The sequence below is a fragment of the Trichosurus vulpecula genome, chromosome 3 (assembly GCF_011100635.1).
Source record: "Trichosurus vulpecula isolate mTriVul1 chromosome 3, mTriVul1.pri, whole genome shotgun sequence".
Classification (NCBI taxonomy): Eukaryota; Metazoa; Chordata; class Mammalia; order Diprotodontia; family Phalangeridae; genus Trichosurus; species Trichosurus vulpecula.
Window position 1 is genome coordinate 178,548,365 of NC_050575.1, and position 22,745 is coordinate 178,571,109.

General features: G+C 42.9%; 1 protein-coding gene across 2 annotated transcripts in view; it reads left to right on the plus strand.

Moving 5' to 3' along the window:
- The first annotated feature begins 13,577 nt into the window (after window positions 1-13,577).
- Window positions 13,578-22,745, plus strand: part of ZNF512B (zinc finger protein 512B) — a 36,102-nt gene continuing 26,934 nt past the window's right edge. For both annotated transcript variants that reach the window (XM_036748294.1, XM_036748295.1), the window contains exons 1-2: window positions 13,578-13,604; window positions 21,739-21,898. In XM_036748294.1, coding sequence (XP_036604189.1) covers window positions 21,781-21,898 — 118 coding nt within the window. In that variant the 5' untranslated portion in view covers window positions 13,578-13,604; window positions 21,739-21,780. The remainder of the gene's footprint in view (window positions 13,605-21,738; window positions 21,899-22,745) is intronic.

A 22,745-nucleotide genomic window follows, 5' to 3' on the forward strand; every position in this document is an offset into this window, starting at 1 on the left:
CTTGAATGAAGAGGATTGCAACAGGCAGAGATGTGGAGGTAGTGAAGATGGTACCCATTCCTGGAATGAAAGACAGCTTTCAGAAATGCAAGGTTGTTAGAGAGTGCAGGGTAAGATTGGAAATTATTGAGATGTCTAGTTTGGCTAAAATGGCAGAGTGAAATTGGGCTGCATTCAGATTGTGAAAGGCCTTAAATGCTCAGTTAGGGAATTTATATTTTACTACATAGCAATGCTTCTTGAGCAAGGGTGAAGTGTTGGCAAGTCTGTTCATTTGGCAGTCTTATAAAGGGTGGACTGGAGAAGGAAGAGGCTGAGGGCACCCAAGCCAGTAAGTAGGTTATTCCAATAATCTAGCTATTCCAGTAGTCTAGGTAAAAGGTAATGAAGATGGGTTTTGGTGGTGGAAATGTGAATGGAGATAATATTGAAGAGCTATTGTGGAAGTAAAGTTGTTAGGCCTTATTATGTGTTTGGATTTGGAGAATAAAGGAGGAGAGGACTGTCAAAGGTGACTCCAAGATTATAAACCTGGATAAAGATTGGGTGGATGGTAATGTACTAAAGAAAGATAATGGTTTGGAAAACAGGAAAGTTTAGGAAGAAAGATAATGAGTTCACTTTTGGATATGTTGAGTTTAAGGTGCCAAGACACCCCTGACAGAGATGTCTAGCAGGCAGTTGGGGGAACCGAGATCAGGAGAGATTTTAGGGTTGGATTTGGCAGGCATCTGCATAGAGGTGACAACTGAAGCCATTGTAGTGGATAAGCCTTATGAGAGAGGAGGTATAAATCAAGAAGAGAATCAGGCTGAAGACAGAACCTGGGAAGGGGGAGGGGAGGGCAGGGAGGAATATGAACCACTGAAGGGGACTGAGAAAGAAAAATCAGGCAGACGAGAAGAGAATCAGAAAAGAACAGTGTCTCCGAAGCCACTCACACAGAACAAATCAAGAAAGCATTACTCAATCATGTTCAATGCTGAAAAGAGGTGAGGTCAAGGAGGATGAAGGATGGCCAGGACCACTGGATTTTGCAATTAACAAGGTCCCTAGGGACCTTGGAGAAATCAGTTTCAATAGAGTGGTGGGGGCAGAAGCCAGATGGCAGGGGATTAGGGAATGAGTGGGTGGTGAGGAGAAAAAAGTAGTGGGTATATATTATACTTTTCTAGAAGCCATTTTGTACATTAGGAGAGACCTCAGAATGTTTATAGGCAAAGGAGGAGACAGTAGAGAGGGATAGATTGAAGATGAATAAAAAACAGGGAATGATTAACAAGGCAAGGTCTCAAAGAAAATGGAAAGGGATAATAATAATGGCTCACAGTTACATAACTCTTTATAGTTCTCGTAAAAATCTTGTTGAAGTTGGTATATATGTTATTACCCTTATAATTTGCAGATAAGAAAAGGGAGAAGTTAAGTGACTTGACCAAGGTCACAGAGCTACTGAGTAACAACACCAGTACTCTAACTCAGATCCTTTCCTTCCAAGTCTACTGCCTCTCTGAGGATGGAATCATAGGATCATAGATTTAGAGCCAGAAGGGCCCCTAGAAATAATCTTGTCCAATGCCTTCATCTTACAGAGGAACTGAGGCTCGGAGAGCTGCGTGACTTGTCCAATGTCACACAGTTATTAAGCGGAAGATCTAATTTTTGAATCCAAGTCCTTTGACTGCAAATCCAGCTCTCCTTAGAGTGTGCCATACTGTCTGACATAAGAGGAAGATGCAAGTGTCAGTGAAAGCCTTGTTAAAGAGCTACCTCAGCCTCTGAACCGAAAGAATGAAGAGAGGCTGGACAGATAGTTTTGAACTAGAGAAGAGAGATAAGAGAGCCCAGTACAGGAGGCCTAAATATCCTCAATAAACTAAAAAGGTTATATATTGAGGGAGAAAGGTACAGGTAGGGTACAAGTGGATGCTTGAGTAGAGAGTAGAAGTTTTGGAACAGATACTGTGACTGCGTGATATGAAGACAATCATAGATAAATAGAAGAATTGCAGTCAGAAGGGAGGGCTCAGGGGAGGTCAGAGAACATGATTTTTGGTGGATCTGATCAGCTGTGGCTTCCTCCTGAAGTGCTAGACTGCTCAGAATAAAGAAGAGACTTCATAAATGCTGGGAGATAACCCAGGGTTGTGCCTCTGTGTGCCAGGTTGGGGAGGGAAAAGGGAAGCAAGGGATTCAAGGGAATAGGCCAGTGTCTTTGTCAAAATTTCCAACCATAGATTTCCAGGGGTGGGGAACCTACTCTTTCAAGGTCACATGTGGCCCTCTAGGTCCTCAAGTGCGACCCTTTGACTAAATCCAAACCTCACAGAACAAATCCCTTTAATACAAGGATTTGTTCTATACAACTTGGACTCAGTCAAAAGGCCACACTCAAAGACCTAGAAGGCCACATGTGGCCTTGAGGCCAAAGGTTCTCTATCTCAGGTTAAGACTGTGAAGAGAAGGAAATTAAATCATAACAGGAGTCGTAGACTAGGAGGAAAGGTTGAGATGAAAGGACCAGAGCATCCTGATTAAGACAAAGAGCAGGTTTGGGAGGGAGAGGTGAAAGAACTCAAGCTTGAGATCAAATAAAGGAATTTCAGAGTTCAGTATCTTAGAGGTGGAGCAATTTCAAGTGATGATGGGTAACCACATGGAGATTGAGATCACTGGAATTCATTGAGTTCAGGAACTGAGAAGTCAAGGAATTAGAAAAGGTATCAGTGTGAGCAATGAAATGACAGGAGATGATAGCAGGGTTGGAATGGAGCAGAAAACTATTATTCAAATGCTTAAGTTATTGGGGAAGGTATATGAGTAAGCAGATGACAGCAGCAAGGAAGAAGAGAGGGGGATATTAGATAAAAGGAAGGATGTTGGCTGATGCTGGTAGTGCAAGACCCTTAAAGTGGGAATGGGGAGCTTCAGACTCTGTGAGTCCAGGAGTGTGAGAGGAGTACTTAGCATAGGAAAGTGTTACAAGGGACTAGGTGTTTCCAGGATAAAGCCATGTTTCCTTTAGTGCCAGAAAAGAAAAAGAAAAAAAACCCATAGGATTAGAGATTCAGAGCTGGAAAGGATCTTAAAGGTAATTCAGTCCAACCTCTCATTTTACAGTTGAGGAAACCGAAGCCAAGAAAAGTGACATGACTTGCCTAAGGTTCCAGGGTTTGTAAAGGGTTTGGCTGGTACATTCATTGAAGGGGTTTTCCCAATAAAGTGTGGGAAAATTTGCTTCAAGTAATTTGCAATGACTAAATGCTCAGAAAGATATGGAAAGGGTGTTAATGAATCCCTAGACTCTCTGGTTGCCCCAGGAATAATCAGGCCCCGCTGTAGACCCTAATGCAGCAGCCAGTGACCAGCCACCAGGTCAGGCCAGTGGGCTATTCAGGCCACTAGGTGGCGATAGTACCACATCCCTTCTACTCCTCTTAGGCCCCCTACCTCCATTTTTACACCCCTCTGTACATCCCCATTCCCTTCCCAAGTCAGACTGTATTCTTCAGCCCCAACCCCTGCATCTCTTCATGGTGGTTCAACCACTCAGCTTCACTTTCTGGCTTCTTTCCCCTCCCCAGCCCCATGCTGTTCCATGCAGTTACCCAAGCTCTGGACTGGGAGAATATCTTCTCAAACTGAAGACTGCTTTGGAAGGAGGGTCTGAATAGACATGAAATGATGGAAACAGCATTGGATTTGTGTTGAATTGAACCTCTCAGCTCTGTGTGAGAGCTTGAACAAGTCATTTAATATCTAGGCCTTAGTTTCTTCATCTGTAAAATGAGGGGGTGACCTCCAAAGTCCCTTCCAGCTCAAAAATCTATGATCATATATTCTAGACAGCTACAACTCACCATCATCTGTAAGATAAAATACAAACTCCTTTGTCTGGCATTCAAGACCTTCCATACTCTAGCTCTACTCTGCCCATCCAAGTTTACCCTTATCTACTGCTCCCATTCACATAGTCTAAATTACAGATAAACCGGACTATTACTATTCCAAGATCTTGTCCCTCTTCTGCCTGCTTCTATCTTTGTTCCTTTATGTGTGCCCCACCCTCCATGTAGAAATACAGTTAGAAATTTTTGTGCTGAGCAAGTACCTCAAAGGGCACCAGTAACCAGCACAAACTACCTTCAGGTGAAGAGGGGAGAAGGTGGAAGACAGAACCTGAGCTGCTAGGAAGTCTGCCATGCAAAAGGGGGAGGGGAGGGAGACTCAGTTCACATCATAATCTACCTCTAAATCTAAGGTTCTGTGATCCTTAGCTTCCTGTTTAAAACAATTTTTGCTAAGTGGGTAAACTCTGTTGTTTCTGTGCTGCTGAAGGATGACAATTGTTTTTTCAACTTTGTATCTTTAGTCCATAGGACAACTAAGAGCACTTTAAAAATGTACATAGTAGGTGCTAAGTGTTGGTCGAATTGGATACTTTTTTTTTTTGCAGTGACTAATGGAGCTCGAGTGGTTTTTACTACTCACCTGGAAAGGGATGGAGGGGTAGAATCGAGGAACTAGGGGTAGGGCTAGGTCCCTGGGGAGGTCCCTGGATAGGAGTTAGGAAGGTTGGGGATTGAAGTAGATAAAGTCATTGTGGCAAAGTATGGGACAGATTCAGAGAACATTCAGGCTCAACTTTTAAAGCTGGAGAGAGGAAGGGATAGGCTGTCTGGCAAACACAAAAGGACCAGAGCAGTTCTTAACCTAGAGTCAGTCCATGAACTCTAGGTTTAAAAAATTTAAAATTAAAAAATTGATAATTGAATTTCAATATTTCCATCTTTTATTATTCTATATATTTTTTCTTATACATTTAGAAACATTAAAGTACGTAAGTTTTCAGCAGACTGCCAAAGGAGTCCATGACATATTAAAAAAAAAGTTAAGAACCTCTGCCCTAGAGTAATGAAAAGACAGAGGTTAGTAATATAAAATCTTCATTTCTGAACTTTAATTATTTTCTCTTTAAAATTTTTTAAAATTTTAGTTTCTTCCAATTACATGTAAAAACAATTTTTAACATTCACTTTTTAAAAATTTTGAGTTTGAAATTCTCTTCCTCTGTCCCTCCCCTCCCCACTCCTTGAGAAGGCAAGCAATTTGATATGGGCAGTCATACAAAACCTATTTTCATATTAGTCATATTGTGAAAGAAAACACTGATCCCCCCCCCGGAAAAAAACCCAAGAAAAATAAAGTTTCAAAAAAGTATGCTTTGATCTGCATTCAGACTCCCATCAGTTCTTTCTCTGGAGGTTGATGCATTTTTCATCCTAACGCCTTCAGAATTGTTTTAGATTATTATATTGCTGAGAATAGCTAAGTCATTCACAGGTGATCATCATACGATATTGCTGTTTCTATATACAATGTTCTCCTCACTTCATTTTTCATTAGTTCGGGTAAGACTTTCCAGGTTTTCCTGAAATCATCCCACTCATCATTTCTTATAGTATTCCATCACAATCATATACCACAACTTGTTCATCCATTCCCCAATTGAGGGGCATTCCCTCCATCTCCAATTCTTTGCCACCACATACACAAAAAAGGTGCTATAAATATTTTTGTACATACGAGTCCCCTCCCCTTTTTTACATCTCTTTGGACTACAGACCTAGTAGTGGTCAAAGAGTATGCAGTTTTTTAGTCCTTTGGGTATAGTTCCAAATTACTCTCCAGAATACTTGGATCCATTCACAACTCCACCAATAGTGCCTTAATGTCTCAATTTTTCTACATCCCTCCAACATTTATCGTTTCCCTTTTCTGTCATATTATCCAGTCTGATAGGTGTGAGATAGTAACTCAGAGTTGTTTTAATTTGAATTATTTTCAGGGTGTTGGGGTGGAGGAATATGTTGCTCATATTTCATTCAGACTGGAAGAAAAGAAGTGCATTATTGAAGATCTGGTTCCTAAACTGAAGATACCTAGATCTCCTCACTCAGCTTCCTCCCAAATGGAGGGCCATTTCCCTGGGGCTGAGACCTTGGAATGTCCAAGCTATGAAAACTGCAAAGTTTTGCCTCACAGATTTCATGTCTCTTGCTCTGCCCCTCCTCCCAATAGAGCAGAGACCTAAGTGTCTCCTAATCAACTCCTGACTTCTTTCCCTCCAAACTCCTTCCTATTGCCTCTAGAATCAAATATAGGTTCCTTCTTTGTCCTTTAAACTCCTTTAATTCCAACCTACATGTCAAAATTGATCATACTTTCCTTTCCTTCAAGCACACCTGCCCTTCTTACCATTCCTCATACAAGATATTCCATCTCCTCAAGTCTTTGCACAAGTTATACTCCATCCCCCAGATTCACACCCTTTCTTTCTTCTGCCTCTTAGAATCCCAAGCTTTCTTCAAAGTTCATCTCACAAGCTACCAACTACTAGAGATTTCTCCTGATATCCCAATTCATACCTTTCCCAAATGAGATATTTGTGAAATGGTTAGCACAGTGCCGGAACATAGTAGATACTTAGTAAATGTTTGTTCCTATCCCCTTCCTTCCCCCCTCCCCAACTCCATACTCACATTACCTTATATTTACTTTGTGTATATTTTGTATCTACTAACATACATACTTGTTTTCTTCTGATACATTGTAAATTCCTTGAGGGCTGGTACTGTTTAGTTTTTTTCTTTAGATCTGCAGGACCTCAGACAGTTCTGGCACTTCCTGGCATACAATAATTGTTTAATAAATGCTGGTTAATTGATTCCCTAGTCTCCTCTCTTTTCCTCTTTTTTCCACTCTTCTAAATCTGCTGAGGGTAGGGGGTGGGTAGAAGAGATACTAAGAGCTCTTCCATTCCACTGGAAGAGAAAGCCCCCAATCCTACCACCTACCTGTGCCTGCTGACCTCTCACATCCTCAGTGACTAAACCCTTCCTACATAAAGTGGGCCTTGTAGAAGCACATTTAAAACATCTTTTTTAGTTCAATTGAAAATATTAATAAATAACCCTTGCCAGACTTTTTACCTTTAGGAAAATGCGTAAAAGGTCAAGAAAAAGGCAAACATCTCTCTAGTGAAAAATCATTGACTTTCCCATCCCCTGAAGTGAAGACACTCAGACAAACTTCTTAATTCAGAAAGAATTAAGATGCTGCTCTTAGGGAGGTAGCCCTTTAGTGGTAAAAGAGCAGTAAAAGAAGAAATTAAATAGTACTGGTTGAAGATTAAGTGACTGTTGTTCTGGAATGATAACCTCAAATTATATTTTAACATATTATAAATTTGTCCTTGTTCAGGGTTTCTATAAATGTTACATCAAATTGTATAGCAGTAGAGAGAAATCCAAGGGCATAAGGACTGTGTCAGTTTGGGATATTTCTCTAAACTGGAAATGATTGAATGAAGTCAACAAGTTAAGGTATCAATCATTTACTAAATGCTTACTATGTTCCAGGCCCTGGGCTAAGCATTAGGCATAGATACAAAGACAAAAAAAAACCCACAACAACAACAAACTCTGCCCTCAAGAAGCTCACATTCTTTTATATATCTATATATACACACACACATATGTGCGTGTATGTGTATGTATATGTATATGTGTGTATAATGTTTATTGAGCATGATTGCATAAAATAAAAATTTTAAATAACCAGTACAGTACTATTGCGATCATTTTAAATTCAGATTTTCTAGGTCTAACACATATGAAATATGTCCAACATTTAAATCTAATCATATTCATTCATTCCTGAATTTGATTACAGTGCATATAGCACATATAGACATTGCATAGGAAATACATAGACACAAGGAAACAGAAAGCCTGTCTCACAGAAGTGGAGAGAAGGTCAGCTTAGGACTGTGGAGGTGAGGAAGATGTCTTCTGTGAAGGTCATTCTTTCCCTACTTTCCTCCCTACCCCCCTTACAATGCTACTGAGAGATGATTAAGTTCATATATTCTGCTTAATTAGCTTTAGCTGGTACCATGATAATGCTCAGCAATTCTTTTACTCATTCCTTAGCTCCAGGAAGTGCTCAAATCATTCTAATGGGAAAGGTAACATATACACAATTATGTATATACAAGATATATCTATATCTATATCCATCTATCTATCTATCTATATATATATTTATATATACTGGGTAAACTGTGGGTAGTCTCAGAGGGAAGGTCTTAGCAGTAGGGGCTATCAGGAAAGACTTCTTGAGGAAGACAGTAGCTTTGTCTTGAAGGAAGCCAAAGAATCCAAGAGGAGAAGAATTCTACTTAAGGAGGACAGCCAGTGAAAAGGCACTGTGTTGAGAAATGGAGTGTCACTTTGGAAGAACAGCGAGACCAATTGTTGGATTGAATGGTAGAGTATGTGACTGGGAGTAAAGCATAAGAAGACTAGAAAGGCAGGAATGGGTCAATTAATGAAGGGCTTTAAAAGCCAAACAGAGGATTTGATATTTAATCCTGGAAGAAATAAGGAGCCACTGTAGTTTATTGAGTAGGGAAGTAACCTACACTTTAGCAAGATCATTTTGACAGCTGAGGAGGATCAGTAGGGAGAGACTTGAGGCAGGGAGATCAACCAGAACGCTAATGCAACAGTCTAGGCCTGAATGAAGTGGAGCTGCCCTAAGAAGATGGCTGTGTCAGAGAATAGAAGGGAATATATACATCCATACATACATACATATATATACAAATATATATGAAAGACATTGTGAAGAATATTTTTTAATAAATTTATTTTTTTTTTAGTTTACAACACTCAGTTCCACAAGTTTTGGGGTTCCAAATTTTCTCTCCCTCCCTCTCCTCCCCCCAACCCCCTAAGACAGCATGTAATCCAATGTAGGTTCTATATTAACCTTCACATTGAACTTATTTACATAATAGTCCAGTTGTAATGAAGAATTATAACCAATGGAATGAATCATGAGAAAGGAGAAACTAAACCAAAAAAAAAGGAAAGAAAAAAAAAGAGAGAGCAAAAGTTTGCCTCAGTCTGCATTCAGACTCGATAATTCTTTCTTTGGATGTGCATAGCTTTTTCCATCATGAGTCTTTTGGAGATATCTTTGAACCTTGCATTGATGAGAGGAGTTAAGTCTATCAAAGTTAGTACTTACAGAGTGAAGAATAATATTAAAGATAATAAGGATAATAATAATGTTAAATTGTTAAACAATAATGTTTTGAATTTTAAAAATATTTCTGGAAGATGTACCTAAAATGCAGAATACAGTATTAACATTTTTCCTTCAACGTCATCCTAGGATTTTGAAATGGATACTCATGAACCACACCCAGACAATCCAGAATTGTATTTAATGTTGTAATCTAGCTATGGCCTTTGGACACCAAGTCATAGAAGCTATAACTGGAAGAGCTGGAAGAGATCTTTAGAGGCCACCTAAAGGTCACATTATGGTCAATTCTCAATTATTTGGATGTGGTTTATGAGTGCCCATTTTAAATCCTGGCATGATTTCTTTTCCCTACGCAGTCCATGTGGGCTCATTGAAAGCAACTTTTGTTCCTATCAAGCCTAGCTAGGCACTGTGAGCCAGCTGGAGGAAATTCACAGAATATATGTCAACATTAACTAGAACATAAAGAGGCAGAGTACTGTAATGCATAAAAAGCTGGCCACGAAATTAGTAAAACCTGGTTTCAAATCTTGGTTCTGACACTGGCTTGTGTGATCCTGGGCAAGTAAATCACTTATCCTTTTAGTGTTCTGGGCAACTCTCTAAGACTATAAAAAAAGAGAAAGTGCTGACCTGTGCTGGTAGAGGGAGTTTCCTCACCTGGGAATTCCCTATATTAATGAGATCACAGGTCCAGTTCCTATTATAGAGAAATTGCTTTTTGCTCTTAAAGCTCTTTATAACATGGCACCTTCCTACCTTTTCATTCATTCCTACCTTTTATCATTGTAATGTGTGGCTGTCTCAATCTGGCTTGCAGGGAGGCAAGAATAGACATTTCTATCATCTTCTTCCCCACTCTTCTCCAAAGGAGACTGTAATTCCTGGTAGGAGGGGAAGCTGGAGGTAGGGGCCAGAGGCTGGCCATTTTGCTCTCAGAGAGAGAAGATACTGGTCTAGAATTTATGTATATGTATATACATACATATATGTATACACACACACACACATATATATGTATACATATAATCCGCTCCTTTAAATGTCATTGGTCTAAGGGAAGTAACTTTAAGCTAAACTCCTGATTGCTATTCATTAATGCGGAAAGGAGTCTCCAAGCTTTATATACAAGGCTTGACCCCCTTCCCACCAAATACTAGTTCTGCAATGAGTACGAACACAGCAAATAGTAGAGAAACCTATTTATTTAAGTTAACAGGAAAATAGAAATGAAAGAAAGTATACATATGAGACAATATAGAACAAGGGAGCTTTCCCACTAGGAGTAAGGTTAATCAGCTCAACCCACTGAAGAGAGAGCCACAGATCTCACCCAAGGGGAAATTCCCCTGAAATATCTAGTGAAGCAAGCTGTAGATAGACCATCAGCTCCTCTCATGTCAGCTTTTTTCCAGAGTCTTTTTCTCTCTTCAGCAATCTGAAGAACGGTTGCCATTGAGGATCATCTCTCTCAAACCTGGAAACCAGAATCCCCGAAAAGATTCAAGTGATCCCATCTCTCTTTTCTCCTACTCTCAACAACTCTTCCCTACCCCTCAAACGAGTGCAGAGCATTGATCTCCACCAGTGAGGAAAGAGTCCCATATAATGGTCTTTGGGGTTCATGCTACATTATACTTCACCCCCCCTCCACAAATTCTATGACCTAGCTACATTGGCCTACTTGTTTCTCCATGTATACAAGACTCTATCTTCTATCTCAATGTGTTTGCACTGGTTGTTCTCCATTGTTAGAATGCTTTGTTCTTTCACTTTCACCTTTTAGTTTCCCTGGCTTCCTTCAAGACTCAGACCAAATTATACCTTCTGTGGCTGGCCTTTCTTAGTCTCACCCCTCCCTCCCCTCCCCAGTTGCTGGTGTCTCTCTCTATCTCTGAGATAACCTTTCAGGTACTCTATATATATCTTTTATAAAACCATTTATTTGCATTGTCTTCCCCATTGGAATGTAAGCTCCTTGAGGGTAGGGACTATTACTATATTTCTTAGTATCTCCATCACTTTGATGCTGGGTACATTGTAAGCACTCAATAAATGCTTGTCGATGGACTGACTGCATGTCCTGGGAGATATTCTGAGACCCACTTTCCTTCCCCAAACACAGTATCCTAAGGCAAATTAGTTGAGAGGAAGAGAACTAGGGACACAGGAACCAAGGGAACACAGGTAGAGACATGGACACTCCCTCTTATTTTTTATAAGAAATTTTAGGGGAATGTCAATGTTCTGGTTCACGAAGCATGTGAGATGAGTAGCTAAGGTTGTTAACTCTGTAGTCCAGAGTTAATTGAGAAAAGAGATGGCTGCCTCTTTATCGGTCAGACCAGAGATGGGACACCATCCTCCCCACCCTACCCCGAAAGGGAGAGTATGAGAAGGGAGGACAGTAGAAAGTAGGAGGCAGCAGGAAATGAGTACAGTAGCTCAAAGGGAGACAGCTCCCCAGGACAGAGACAATAGCAACCTGGGTGTGTCAGTTGGGATGGCCCAGCAACACCTGGAGGAAGCCTGCCTTGCTGCACTCCAATCCCTCCATTGTTCAAGTCTGGGGCAAAGCTCCAGGAGGCTAACTTTAGTTTTATCTGTAGTCAGTGCTGTGGGTAGAAAGTCTTAGTTCCCAGAGAAGGTAGCCTTATGTACAGTAGTGTGATAGAGAAGGTGCCAAATTGGGAGTAAGGAGACCACAGGTAAAGTTCTGCTTCTGAAATAAACTGGCTTTATGACTATGAGCAATCACTTATCATCTCTGGACTTCATTTTTCTCATATGTAAAATGGGGCTAATTATTCCTGTCCTGTTGACTTCACAGGGGAGTTTATGAGGATCTGATGAGATCATCACATATTTCTCCCTTTCTCAGCCAAATTCCCAAGAAAAAGCCATCTATACTCAATGCCTCCATTTCTTCTTCTATTCTCATTCCAACCCTTTAATCTGGCACACTACTTCATTCAACTGAAACTGAGCTGTCCAAAGTTACCAATGATCCCTTATTGCTCACTATAATGATCTTTTCTCACTCTTCATCCTTTGTAATCTCTTTGCAGCATTGGTGTATCCCAAGACTGTCCTGGGCCCTCTCTTTTTCTCTTTCCACACTCTTCGTGATCTCACCAGCTTACATGGGTTTAATGATTATCTCTATGCTGACAACTCTCAAATCTATATATCAAGGCCTCCTCTCTCTAGGGAGCTCTATTCACAAATCACCAAATGCCTAAAAGACATGCCCCATAAGCATCTTAAAAGCAATGGGCAATGTCCAAAATAGAACTCTTCTCAACCCCTATACCCATTACCCCTTTTCCAAAATGACCTAACTCTGTTGAAGGTACTACCACCATCCTCCCACAAACCCAGATTTACAACCTCACTGTTATCCTTGATTTCTCACTCTCACTCACCCAGCATATCCATTGTTGCCAAACCTTTCCTTTCTCTATATAACTCTCAACTGTCTTTGTTTTCATATGCTGCCTAAGACTTTATCTGTGACCTGGAACAAGTCCCTTAAATTCCCTGGACCTGTTTCCTCCTCTCTCAAATGAAAGAGTTGGACTAGATGGCTCTGGAGATGCCTTCTTGCTTTAGAATCTAGATCTATGATCCCACGATAAAAGGTCTGAGATGCCCAGTCAAGGAACAAAATTCAGTGTCCAACGGGGGATGCTCCCTTCTAGTAGACACTCTTCCCCAAATGAGTTCTTCCCTTTTCCTCTGCAGAATTTTTTGGGGAAGATCAACACACTGAACTGGAAGCCCAAATGCCTGAGTCCTTTTCTGTCAGCTCCTGCTATGGCTTTCACAATCCTGAACCCAGCGGGGCCCGGAGCAATTGATCCCGGAGCCCTAGAATTGCTCAGTTTCCCCAGTGACCTCAAACTGCCCCACTTGGACAGAGGTCTGTCCTTCGACCGAGGCTCGGAATTTCGGAGGTTTTGTCAGACCCCCCCAGCTCGGGCCGCAAGGAAGGGGCTCCCGCTGTTTAGGCCACCTTGTCCCCACCCTTCCGGAAGGTTTAAGGGGAGCAATTGCAGTCCCTCGTTCACCCAGGGCGGTATCGATCTCCGCTTGACTGATGGGGGGATGGGGGCACAAGCTGGCCTCCTCGGCCACGCCAAGAGGGACGGACCCTGGAGTTCCCGGAGCCCAGGCTGGGGACTCCGCGTGCGCTCCGCGGTTGGTGGCGGGGGGGGGGAACAGTAGCCTCGGGCTGAGGCCTCCCCCAGCCCCGTAGTCGATCCCCATTTCCCTGGGAGACTGTGCGGGGCTGCAAGAATAACGCGAGAGTTGCAAGTTGCTTCCCCCGTCCCCCCGCCCCACCCCCCCCCGGACTGTAAAACTGTCAAAGGTAGGAGGGGGAGGGAGCGCGCATGAGCCCAGCGCGGCGCGCAGCCTGCGCCGGCCCGGGGGAGCCGTGCCGAGCCGCGCCGCGCCGCGCCGAGCCCAGCCAAGCCGGGCCGGAGGTAAGCGCGCCCGCCTGCCTGCCCGCCCGCCCCCGGCCCTGGCCCTGGCCCTAGCCCCCGGGGGCCTCCCCCTCCGGGCAGCCCTCCGCGCCCCGCCCGGGCCCCGCGCCCCCTTGCCCCCAGGCCCCGGAGCCAGCACAGGCCGGGGGGCGGGGCCGCCTGGGGCTAGGGGGGGCCGGGGGCGCTGCAGACCCCCTGGGCTGGGGGTGCGGCCGCTCGCTCGGCCTCCCGCGCCTTCGCGCTGTTTTCCTTCCTTCTCCTCCTACAGAAAAAGTCGCCATTTTGCTTCGCTGCCTTCGGCTTGCTTTGCGCCCCCCCCCCCCTCCCCGAGTTTGGAGCTGTCCCCCCTCCCCCTCCGGCTCGGCCCGGTCTGCTCGGCCCGGCCTCCCTGTAATCCGGCCCCTTCCGGCTCGCCGCCCGCCCGCGCGGGACAGGACAGGACTAGACGGGACAGGCCGGGCCGGGGCGGGGTGAGGGGCGCGGGGCATGGGTGGGGGGCTTATTGGGGAAGACGATCCGGTCCCCCCGTGTACCCCTACTTCTTCCACCTTCCTGGCCGCTTCTCCCCCTGTCCCAGCAGGGCCACTCACAAGGCGGAGGGGGAGGGTCAGGCAGGTGACAGGTGGGTGTGGGACCTGTTCAGTGTGGCCCCCAGCAGGGTTGGGGTTGGGAGGCCGCTGTGCTCTCGGTTAGAAAATTGAAATCCGAGCAGGTCTACATGGGAGAAGAAGGGGATGATCCGGAGGTCCTGCTGGTACCTTCCTGGGGGTTGTGATGGCCATGAAGACATTGACCCTCTTTGCTGGAGTTGGCCAATCGCTTCCCTACACACTACCCCAGTCCTGTCTTACCCTTCTACCCCAACCCCAGCCCCAACTTTGTCTATCTCCCTTCCCCTCTTCCCCCCCGCCCTCAGCTCTGCCCCCTCAGATGTAGGTGTCTCCAGATTCTCCACAATCCATCCGCGGTTGCCTGTCTTCTTATTTTCCCCCCCTTCAAGCTTTCTTGAGCCATTTCTCTTTGCTGTGACCCTAGGACTGAAGTAAAACTTCCTGCTCTTGGTTTGTTTCCATGAAATGGTGTTCTGGCTTGCTCTGCCTTTGTTTGGTTATGTGAATTTCCTGGGTTGTGAATTTTTTTTATTAAGAGGATATAATTGTTGTGACTTTTGATGGGATTTTTTTTCTCTGGGTGCAAATGTCCCTCTTTTCCCAGTTCCCTGGGAACTGGGCTTTTGGAGGGGAGATGCAAAGGGGCAGAGGGCTTCCTCTACCCTAATGAAGTGGGTAAATGTAGAAAATCTCTCCTACTCCTGTGATGTTATTGTGTGAGTCCTGCAGTCTTCCTGTGTCTAATCCTGAATCCCTTGGTTTTCCCTAGTCCTGAGCTCAGATCGTTGGCCTTCCTAAGCCAGTCCAAAGCAGAGCTCCTACTCAGTTTATAATAATGATAGCTTATGTTTATATAGTTTTATGGTTTGCAGAATATTTGATGTATATTAATCTCATCTGATCCTCACCCAGTTATTCCCATTTTACAGCTAAAGAAACTGAGGCCTTGAGAGTTTTAGTCTGTGGTCATTTGGCTAGTATGTGTCAGAGGCAGGATTTGAATCCAGATCTCTTCAAGTCCAGTGCACTTTCTGTGATACCACTAGTGCCTTCTGAGTTGATTCATATTGGTATCATATGGGGGTGGGGTGGGGTGGGGTGCGAGAAATAGAGAAGAAAAAAAGTGGCAGGGATTATTGAATTAACCCACCAATGGCACCTTACCTTAGTAGGTTTCTGTTCCTTTGCTGCCCCCTTGACGGGGCATGGAGTACATATATACAAGTCTGAAGCTTGGTCTCTTGACCAGATGGGGTCATCTCCCTCTCAGCACACACAAACACACACATTTCCCTTTAAGCTTCTGTCTCTGAAGTTTGCAGTAAAAATTATAATCATCCATACCTGGTCTCCGCCTGAGTCTCTTTCTAGAGGATAACTCACTAGTAACCTGACCTGAAGTAGTCATCTTCAGAGAGGTCAGCAGGAGAGAGGGAAACCCAGTAAATTTGTTCCTACCTTCTGAGAAATCATTTAGAGAGAATAGAGACTCTCTAAAAATTTGGGCCTTGAACAAGGGGATTTGTAAATGAACAAGTGTAATTAACTAGCCGGTTGCTCCAATCTTCTTGTAGTACTGTCTGTACCTGTAGATTTGCAGAGTTAAAGAGGTTGGTTCTCCAAAGACAAAAGCTTTTCCTGGGTTTGTCCTAGTAATTACTTTGTTTCTTTATTCCTTTGTTGTATTCTTACTTGGGCTGGGTCCTTTGGGGAAGGGAGAAAAGAGGCTGAGCTGGGAGAAGGGAACAGGTATAATAACTTTGAGGAATGTATGGTGAGAAGTGTTTTTCTGAGTGAAAATTAGACTGCCAAAGTATAAAGTAGATAGAAGTCAGGGATAAATTGGATAAAGTTATGGATGTCAGATTTGGAAGAGACCTTGGAGATCATCTAGTTCAGGCTTACTAGTCTAAATAATTAATTTTTAAAAATTTTATATATGCACATATGTTGATAACTATGTTTTAGTAAAATTGGTTTCCTTTGTAATTCAATGTATTTAATTTGATGCTTAAAAATATTATTCTGTGAAGGAGTCCATAGGCTTTACTAGGCTTCCGTGACAAAAAAAAAAAAAAAAGATTAAGAACTCCTGACCTACCTATCCCATAATGTTTTGGGAGAATTGAGTAAATCTGACCCAGCTGAAAGTAAAGTTGCTTCCCAGGGTTAGGGAAGAAGACATAGATACTCAGTTTAGGTGCTTAGTATATCAAATAGTACCTGATTCAGGGTTTAGATTAGTTTCAATTCAATATTTATTAAATGCTTGCTGTTTGCCAGATATATTGCTGGGCACAAGGGAATAGAATGACAAAAACAAACATCTCTTGCCCTTAATAAGTCTACACTTTACTGGGGGAATTTAACATATACATAAATCGATACAGAGTACTTTGGGGCACAGTAATAGCTGGAGGAAACAGGAAATGCCTCTTGTAGGAGGTGGCCCTTGAGCAAAGCTTTGAAAGAACCAGGGGATACCAAGAAGAGGAGGAGCAAGGAGGGAGAACATTCTTAGCTTGGGGAGTCTTCTAAGAGGTAAGAGATAGGATGTCATATATGAACAACATCAAATAGGTTGGCTGGAACAAAGAAGGTGCAATGAAAAATCATATGTTATCAGCCTGGGAAGATTAGTTAGAATTAAACTGTGAAGGGTTTTAAATACCAAACATATAAGTGTGTTTTTCATTTTAAAGACTGCTGAGAGCAACTGAAGATTCTTCAGTAGAGGGGTGACATGATCAGAGCAATGCTTTGAACAGCAGTTATCAAAGTGTGGTCTAGGGGGCTCTTGGGGATCTCCAAGACCCTTTGTAGGGGGAGGTCTTTGTGGTCAAAACTATTTTCATAATAATACTAAGATGTTTAAATTTCTAATAAGATAAATATAACACATAAAAGCCCTTTGAGGGGGATCCTCAATAATTTTTAAGAGCATAAAGAGACAGAGACCAAAAAGTTGGCTTTAGAATATCAATTTGGCAGCTGTTTAGAGGGTATTCTGTAATGGAAAGAGGCTTCATATAGGGAGACCAATAAGGAAGGTTGTGAAGTAGTCTAGGCCAGAGGCAAAGAGGGCCTGAAATAGGGTAGTGGCTGTGTGAGTGGGGAGAAAGAACAAGGTGTTAGAGATGTTATAGATATATATTTGAAGGAATTGTCAACTGAGTAGGGATGGGGAGTGAGAAAGAATTAAAAATTGAGGATGACTCTGAGGTTCCAAACCTGGGTGAATAGAAATTCTTTGACAGAGATATCTTTTAGGAAGAAAGGTGGGTTTAAGGGGAAAGAAAATGAGTTCTGTTTTGAACATTTTGATTCTGAGATGCTTAAGTCCAGCAGGCAGTTGGAGATGTGAGACTGGAGCTTAAAGAGAGATGAAGGCTAGATGTGTACATTTGGAAGTCATCTATATAGAGATGATAATTAAACCCATGAGAGCTGATAAGATCACTAAGAGAAAGAGTATACACATAAGAGAAGAAGGCCCTGTTTAGAGCCCTGGGATGCACCCCTACAAAGGGGATGAGACATGAGGATTTTGCAGAAGAAACTATGTAGCAGTGGCCAGACAGGGAGGAAAATAAATAGGAGAAAGCAGTGTCCTGAAAATTGAGGGAGAAGAGTGTATGTAGGAGGAAGGGTTAGCCGGCAGTGTTGAATGTTGAAGGGAGGTCAAGGAGAATGAAAACTGAGAAGATGGCATTAGGTTTAACAATAAAGAGACCATTGATGACATTGGAAAGAAAAGTTTCAATCAGGTGTTGGCATCAGAAGCTGTATTGTAAGGAACTGAAAATTGTGAGTAAAAGGTGAAAAATGGAGGTAATTTAGACAGCTTTTTCCCCACAGGAATTTGGCTGTGAAAGGAAAGAAGGATATAGAAAGATAGCTTGAGGAGATGGTAGGGTGATGAAGAGATGTCTAGATATAGAAATGTATGTATGTGTGCATATCTATCTATCTATCTTTTTATCTATTTATCATCTATCTATCTGAAAATGTTTCTAGGCAGACAGAAAGGAGCCAGATAGTAGATAAAGGAGAGGAAAGAACTTGTCAGAGAAGCAGTTATTTGTAGTCTGGGAATACTCTTCCTCATTTTAAAGTGCGTGAAATACCTCCCCAAGACAAGAGGAAAAGGAAGATGCCCCTCAGGGTATTTCAGACTCGGGCATATGAATTCACCAGCTATTGGCTACAGGGCTTTTCTGAGCAATACAAAGTCTTCTGTTAGGCATTTAAAACTTCTCATGACTCCCTTCTACCTTTCTAGGCTAGTCCTATATCACTTCTCTTTAGGTACTCTGTAGTCCAGCCAAACTGTCTTTCTTGCTGTTCTTCACACTTAACATTTGATCTCCCATCCATAGGCATGGAATGCACTGCCTTCTCAGTCTTGCCTCATAGATCCTTGGTTCCCTTTTCTGCTGAGCTTGACTACCACCTCCTGTCTGAATGCTTTCTGGAGTTTCTCTTCTCTCTCTCTCTCTCTCTCTGCGCCTCTGCCCTTCCACTTGGTGCTCAGTAGCCTCCCACTCTCCCACAAAAAAAAAAAAAAGCAAACTTAAAAACCACCAAAAATCCTTCAAGTGAAAGTGGAAGAAAGGCTGTGTGGAGAGACTGGTGAACCGATAGGATGGGGGCTTGGCTTGAGACCTGCAGTATGGCAGGAGAGAAGAGAACTTTGCCGGGATCTGCTTGGGGCGCCTCCCCTACGCTCTGCCTCAGGCTCCTTGTTGCTCTGTTCTGCCTCTCATTCAGGCCAGGCTCTCTCCTCTGTTCCTTCTCCTGCTCTTGATTCTCTATCTCTGGCCCCCCATGTGTCTGAACCGTGTGCCTACCTCCCTCTTGTCTCCTTTCCCCCTTTCCCTTCCCTGTATCTTCAGGCAAATTTGCTTTCTGGAGAAGTCTGTGGAATTGTCCAGTTATGTCAAATGAGAACTGTCTGTATAGATACTGTATTTACCTATATTTATGTTGTTTCCCCTAATAGAATATATGCCCCTTGAGGGCAGGGACTCTTTTTTTAATTCTCAGCACCTGACAGCACACCATAGTGGCTAGAGTTGGCCTAAAAGCCAGAAAGACTGGATTTAAGTCCTATCTCTGACACATATTGGATATGTGACCCTGGGCTTAACTGCACAGTGCCCTGGACACCTCTCTATGTTTAAAGCTTTAGAGAAGGTGTCAACCTGCATAGTTAAGAACTTCCTTACCTAGAACTCTGTGTGTGTGTGTGTGTGTGTTTGTGTTTCATTCTATGTGAAAGAAATCACAAATCCAGTCCCTATCCTCAGCACCTACCATAGTGCCTGACTGATAGTAAGCACTTTATAAATATTTGTAAATAAATGAATAAATAGCGTTTTTGTGAGAGAGGAAGAGGGAAAACACAATCTAACCCCATCCTACCTGTTTAGCTTTTTTATACATTCTCTTCGTGTATTCTCCATTAGAGTGACCTCTTACTTTTCTTCATACATGATCTTCATCTCCCACCTCTGTGCCCTTACACTGGTTAACCTTTGTGCCTGGAATTCACTCTATTATCACCTCCAAATCTTAGAATCTCTAGTTTCCTTCAAAGTTCGGTTCAGATACCACCTCCTATATGGAGTCTTTGCTTATCCCCCTTGCTACTAGCACCTTCCTTCTCCCTTTCCCTGTCAATTACCTGGTATTTCTTTTGTATATACTTAGGTGTGTATGCTTCTTTCCTGACAGAACATAAGCCCTTGAGGGTAAAGACCATTTTATTTTTGTCTTTTTATTCCCAGCTTCCAGCACAGTGCCTAGAACACTGTACGCACTTAAATTCTAGTTGCTTTCTTGAGCATATTTTTTGATGCCTTAGTGAGCCAGTTTATAGAAGACCTCAACTCTTGCCTTTGCCTTTGGTTTCTCCTGCCCTCCTAGATCTGACAATTATGTATTTGGTCCTTAAACCCCAACTTGGTTTGACTCTGCTCCATGGCCAGACAGTGAAATTCCTTGATCATCTTTCTTCAGTTCTTCTATATGATTTTAATTTTTGATGGGGAGACACAAAACAGCCCCATAGGACAGAACTAGGAACAATGTCAGGAAGTTTCAAAGAGGTAAGTTTAGGTTTGATATAAGAGATTACTTACTAAAAATTTATAGCTGTCCAAAAATAGAATAGACTGCCTTGGGAAGTGGATGGTTCCTGATTTGGGCATGGTGTGGAAGGAATTCTTATTCATGTGTGAGCTGCACTACATGGATTTTGAGAACCTTGCAACATTGGGATTCTGTGAGAAGATAGTCCTACCTCAGCATCTGGGGCAGGAAGGAATATATTGGGGAAATCTAGACTGATTGGCTTATAGAAGGGTTTCCATGGGGATCCTGGCTAATGGAGGTCTTTGGATTGGCATATGTAGTATATTTCTTCTTGTCTCCTATTCCTGTTACCTAGGGCTCAGAGAGTTTTCCATGGAGCCCCTTAATTTGCCTGGGGAGAGAAGGCTGTTCTTGTGGCCTCCTTACCCTGGCCTTGTCTGCCGGCTTAGGAAGTTTGTTTCAGCATTAACCATTGGCTTGAGCCTTAAAGTGGGTGATGAAACCTGGAGGGCAGATGCCATTCTTGAGGGCTCGGCATTTTGGAGGATGCCAGGCTTTGCTGTTAGGGGGTGGGGAGCCTTAGGCCTTGAGACCACACGTGGCCCTCTAGGTCCTTTTGTTAAGGGGATTTGCTCTGTGAAGTTTGGGTGAAGTCAAAAGGCCACAGTTGAGGACCTAGAGGGCCACATGTAGCCTCAAGGCCAAAGATTCCCTACCTCTGCATCCAGATGAATAGATAAAAAAGGATCACTTCACCATTAGTTGTCACTGTTCATGTCAGGAGCCCCCAACTGGGATCTCCTCTTGTTCTCCTCCACAGTGGGAAATTCAGCAGATGAGTTATTTTGACCCAGTATTTGACATCGTTTTGCCCATGTTGGCAGTAGTCAATAGACACTTCCAATGATTAAGGTTAGAATTGTTGGGGTGGTGGGTAGGACAGTAAGATACAGAGTCAGAGGTGCTTCTTGTTGTTGCCTCCACCCTAGATGTGACTGGGGAGTCCCAAGGGAAAGCTTTTTCTTTAGAACCATTTGTTATAAATAGAAAATAAAGAATTCTTGGCCGTGCTTAGAAATGACTCTAACTTGGGGGGAGTTGGAGGGGGTGGGACGAAGCATGTGAGCCTTGCTTTACATAGCATATATAAGCCTGTATGTAAAAGAATTCATTAATCAAAGAAATCCTGTGGTAAATATCACACTTACAAAGCAAATGATGACTTGATAAAGTATTTAAAAGCTACATTTGTATAATATCTATAAAGTTTGTTTAACTACTGTAGTAAATTGTGCTGAACCTGCTCCCTCCCATCTCCTCTCCCTGTACTTAAGGTCTCCCCAGTCCTGCCCTCCCGTACCCACCAGTGTTCCTATTCCCTGTTCCTCTGCCTTCCCCTGACCCACTCCCTGCATCTTTCCTTATAGGCTTGGTGCATTTTCTTATGCATCTGTACTTGGCTTGCAGAGATGGGTGACCCATACGGAGGAAGCCGAAGGCTCGCCGGACCAAGTAAGGGTGGTTTGGGGAAGGATGGAGAGAGGATGGAGAGCCAGCTTCCTGCCCCTCATGAACCTCCTAAACTTGGTAAGAATACTTTGATCATTGACAGATTTCTGTCCCCATTCCTCAGGAACAGCTAGGAGTATGGTTTGCTGGAGTCAGTGTCCTAGAACCTCCACTCAAGGCTTGGGAATCCACCTCAGAGGTTTTGTCTAATGTTCAGACAATTGGGGTGTAGTACACTCTTTGTACTGTCCACTGGCAAGTTCTGACTTTTGAGACTGACCCCTTCAAATTGCAGTCTGTGAGTGAGATCAGAGAATAAGTAAAACCAAATCAGCCCCAACCCCCCAAAAAAGGACAAACCAGCTCTTTTGGATCCAAGTACAAATTAGCTTTATATAGAAAGACATCATGTACATATGCACACACACACACATATATGTGTGTTTTATATATATGTATGTATATATGCACATATATATATGTACACATATAAAATATCTATGACCAGTTCTCTATCAGGAGCATGGATAATTGAGAAATGTTCATAACTAAATTGAGAAATGTGGATCTATCCTGGCTGTTCTCCCTACTTCTAATATACTATCAATCAACCAAAAAGCATTTTTTAAAATTAGATGCTATATGGTTAACAAAAATCTATTTTCTCTCCTTCCTAACCCTCCTCCATATTAATAAGAAAAGAGAAAAGAACTCTTATAACAAGTATGCATAGTCAAGTAAAACAAATTCCCATGTTGGCCATGTCCAAAAAATATGTCTGGGGGCAGCTAGGTGGCTCAGTGAGTAGAGCACCAGCCCTGGAGTCAGGAGGACCTGAGTTCAAATCTGGTCTCAGACACTTGGCACATTTACTAGCTGTGTGACCTTGGGCAAGTCACTTAACCCCAATTGCCTTGCCAAAAAA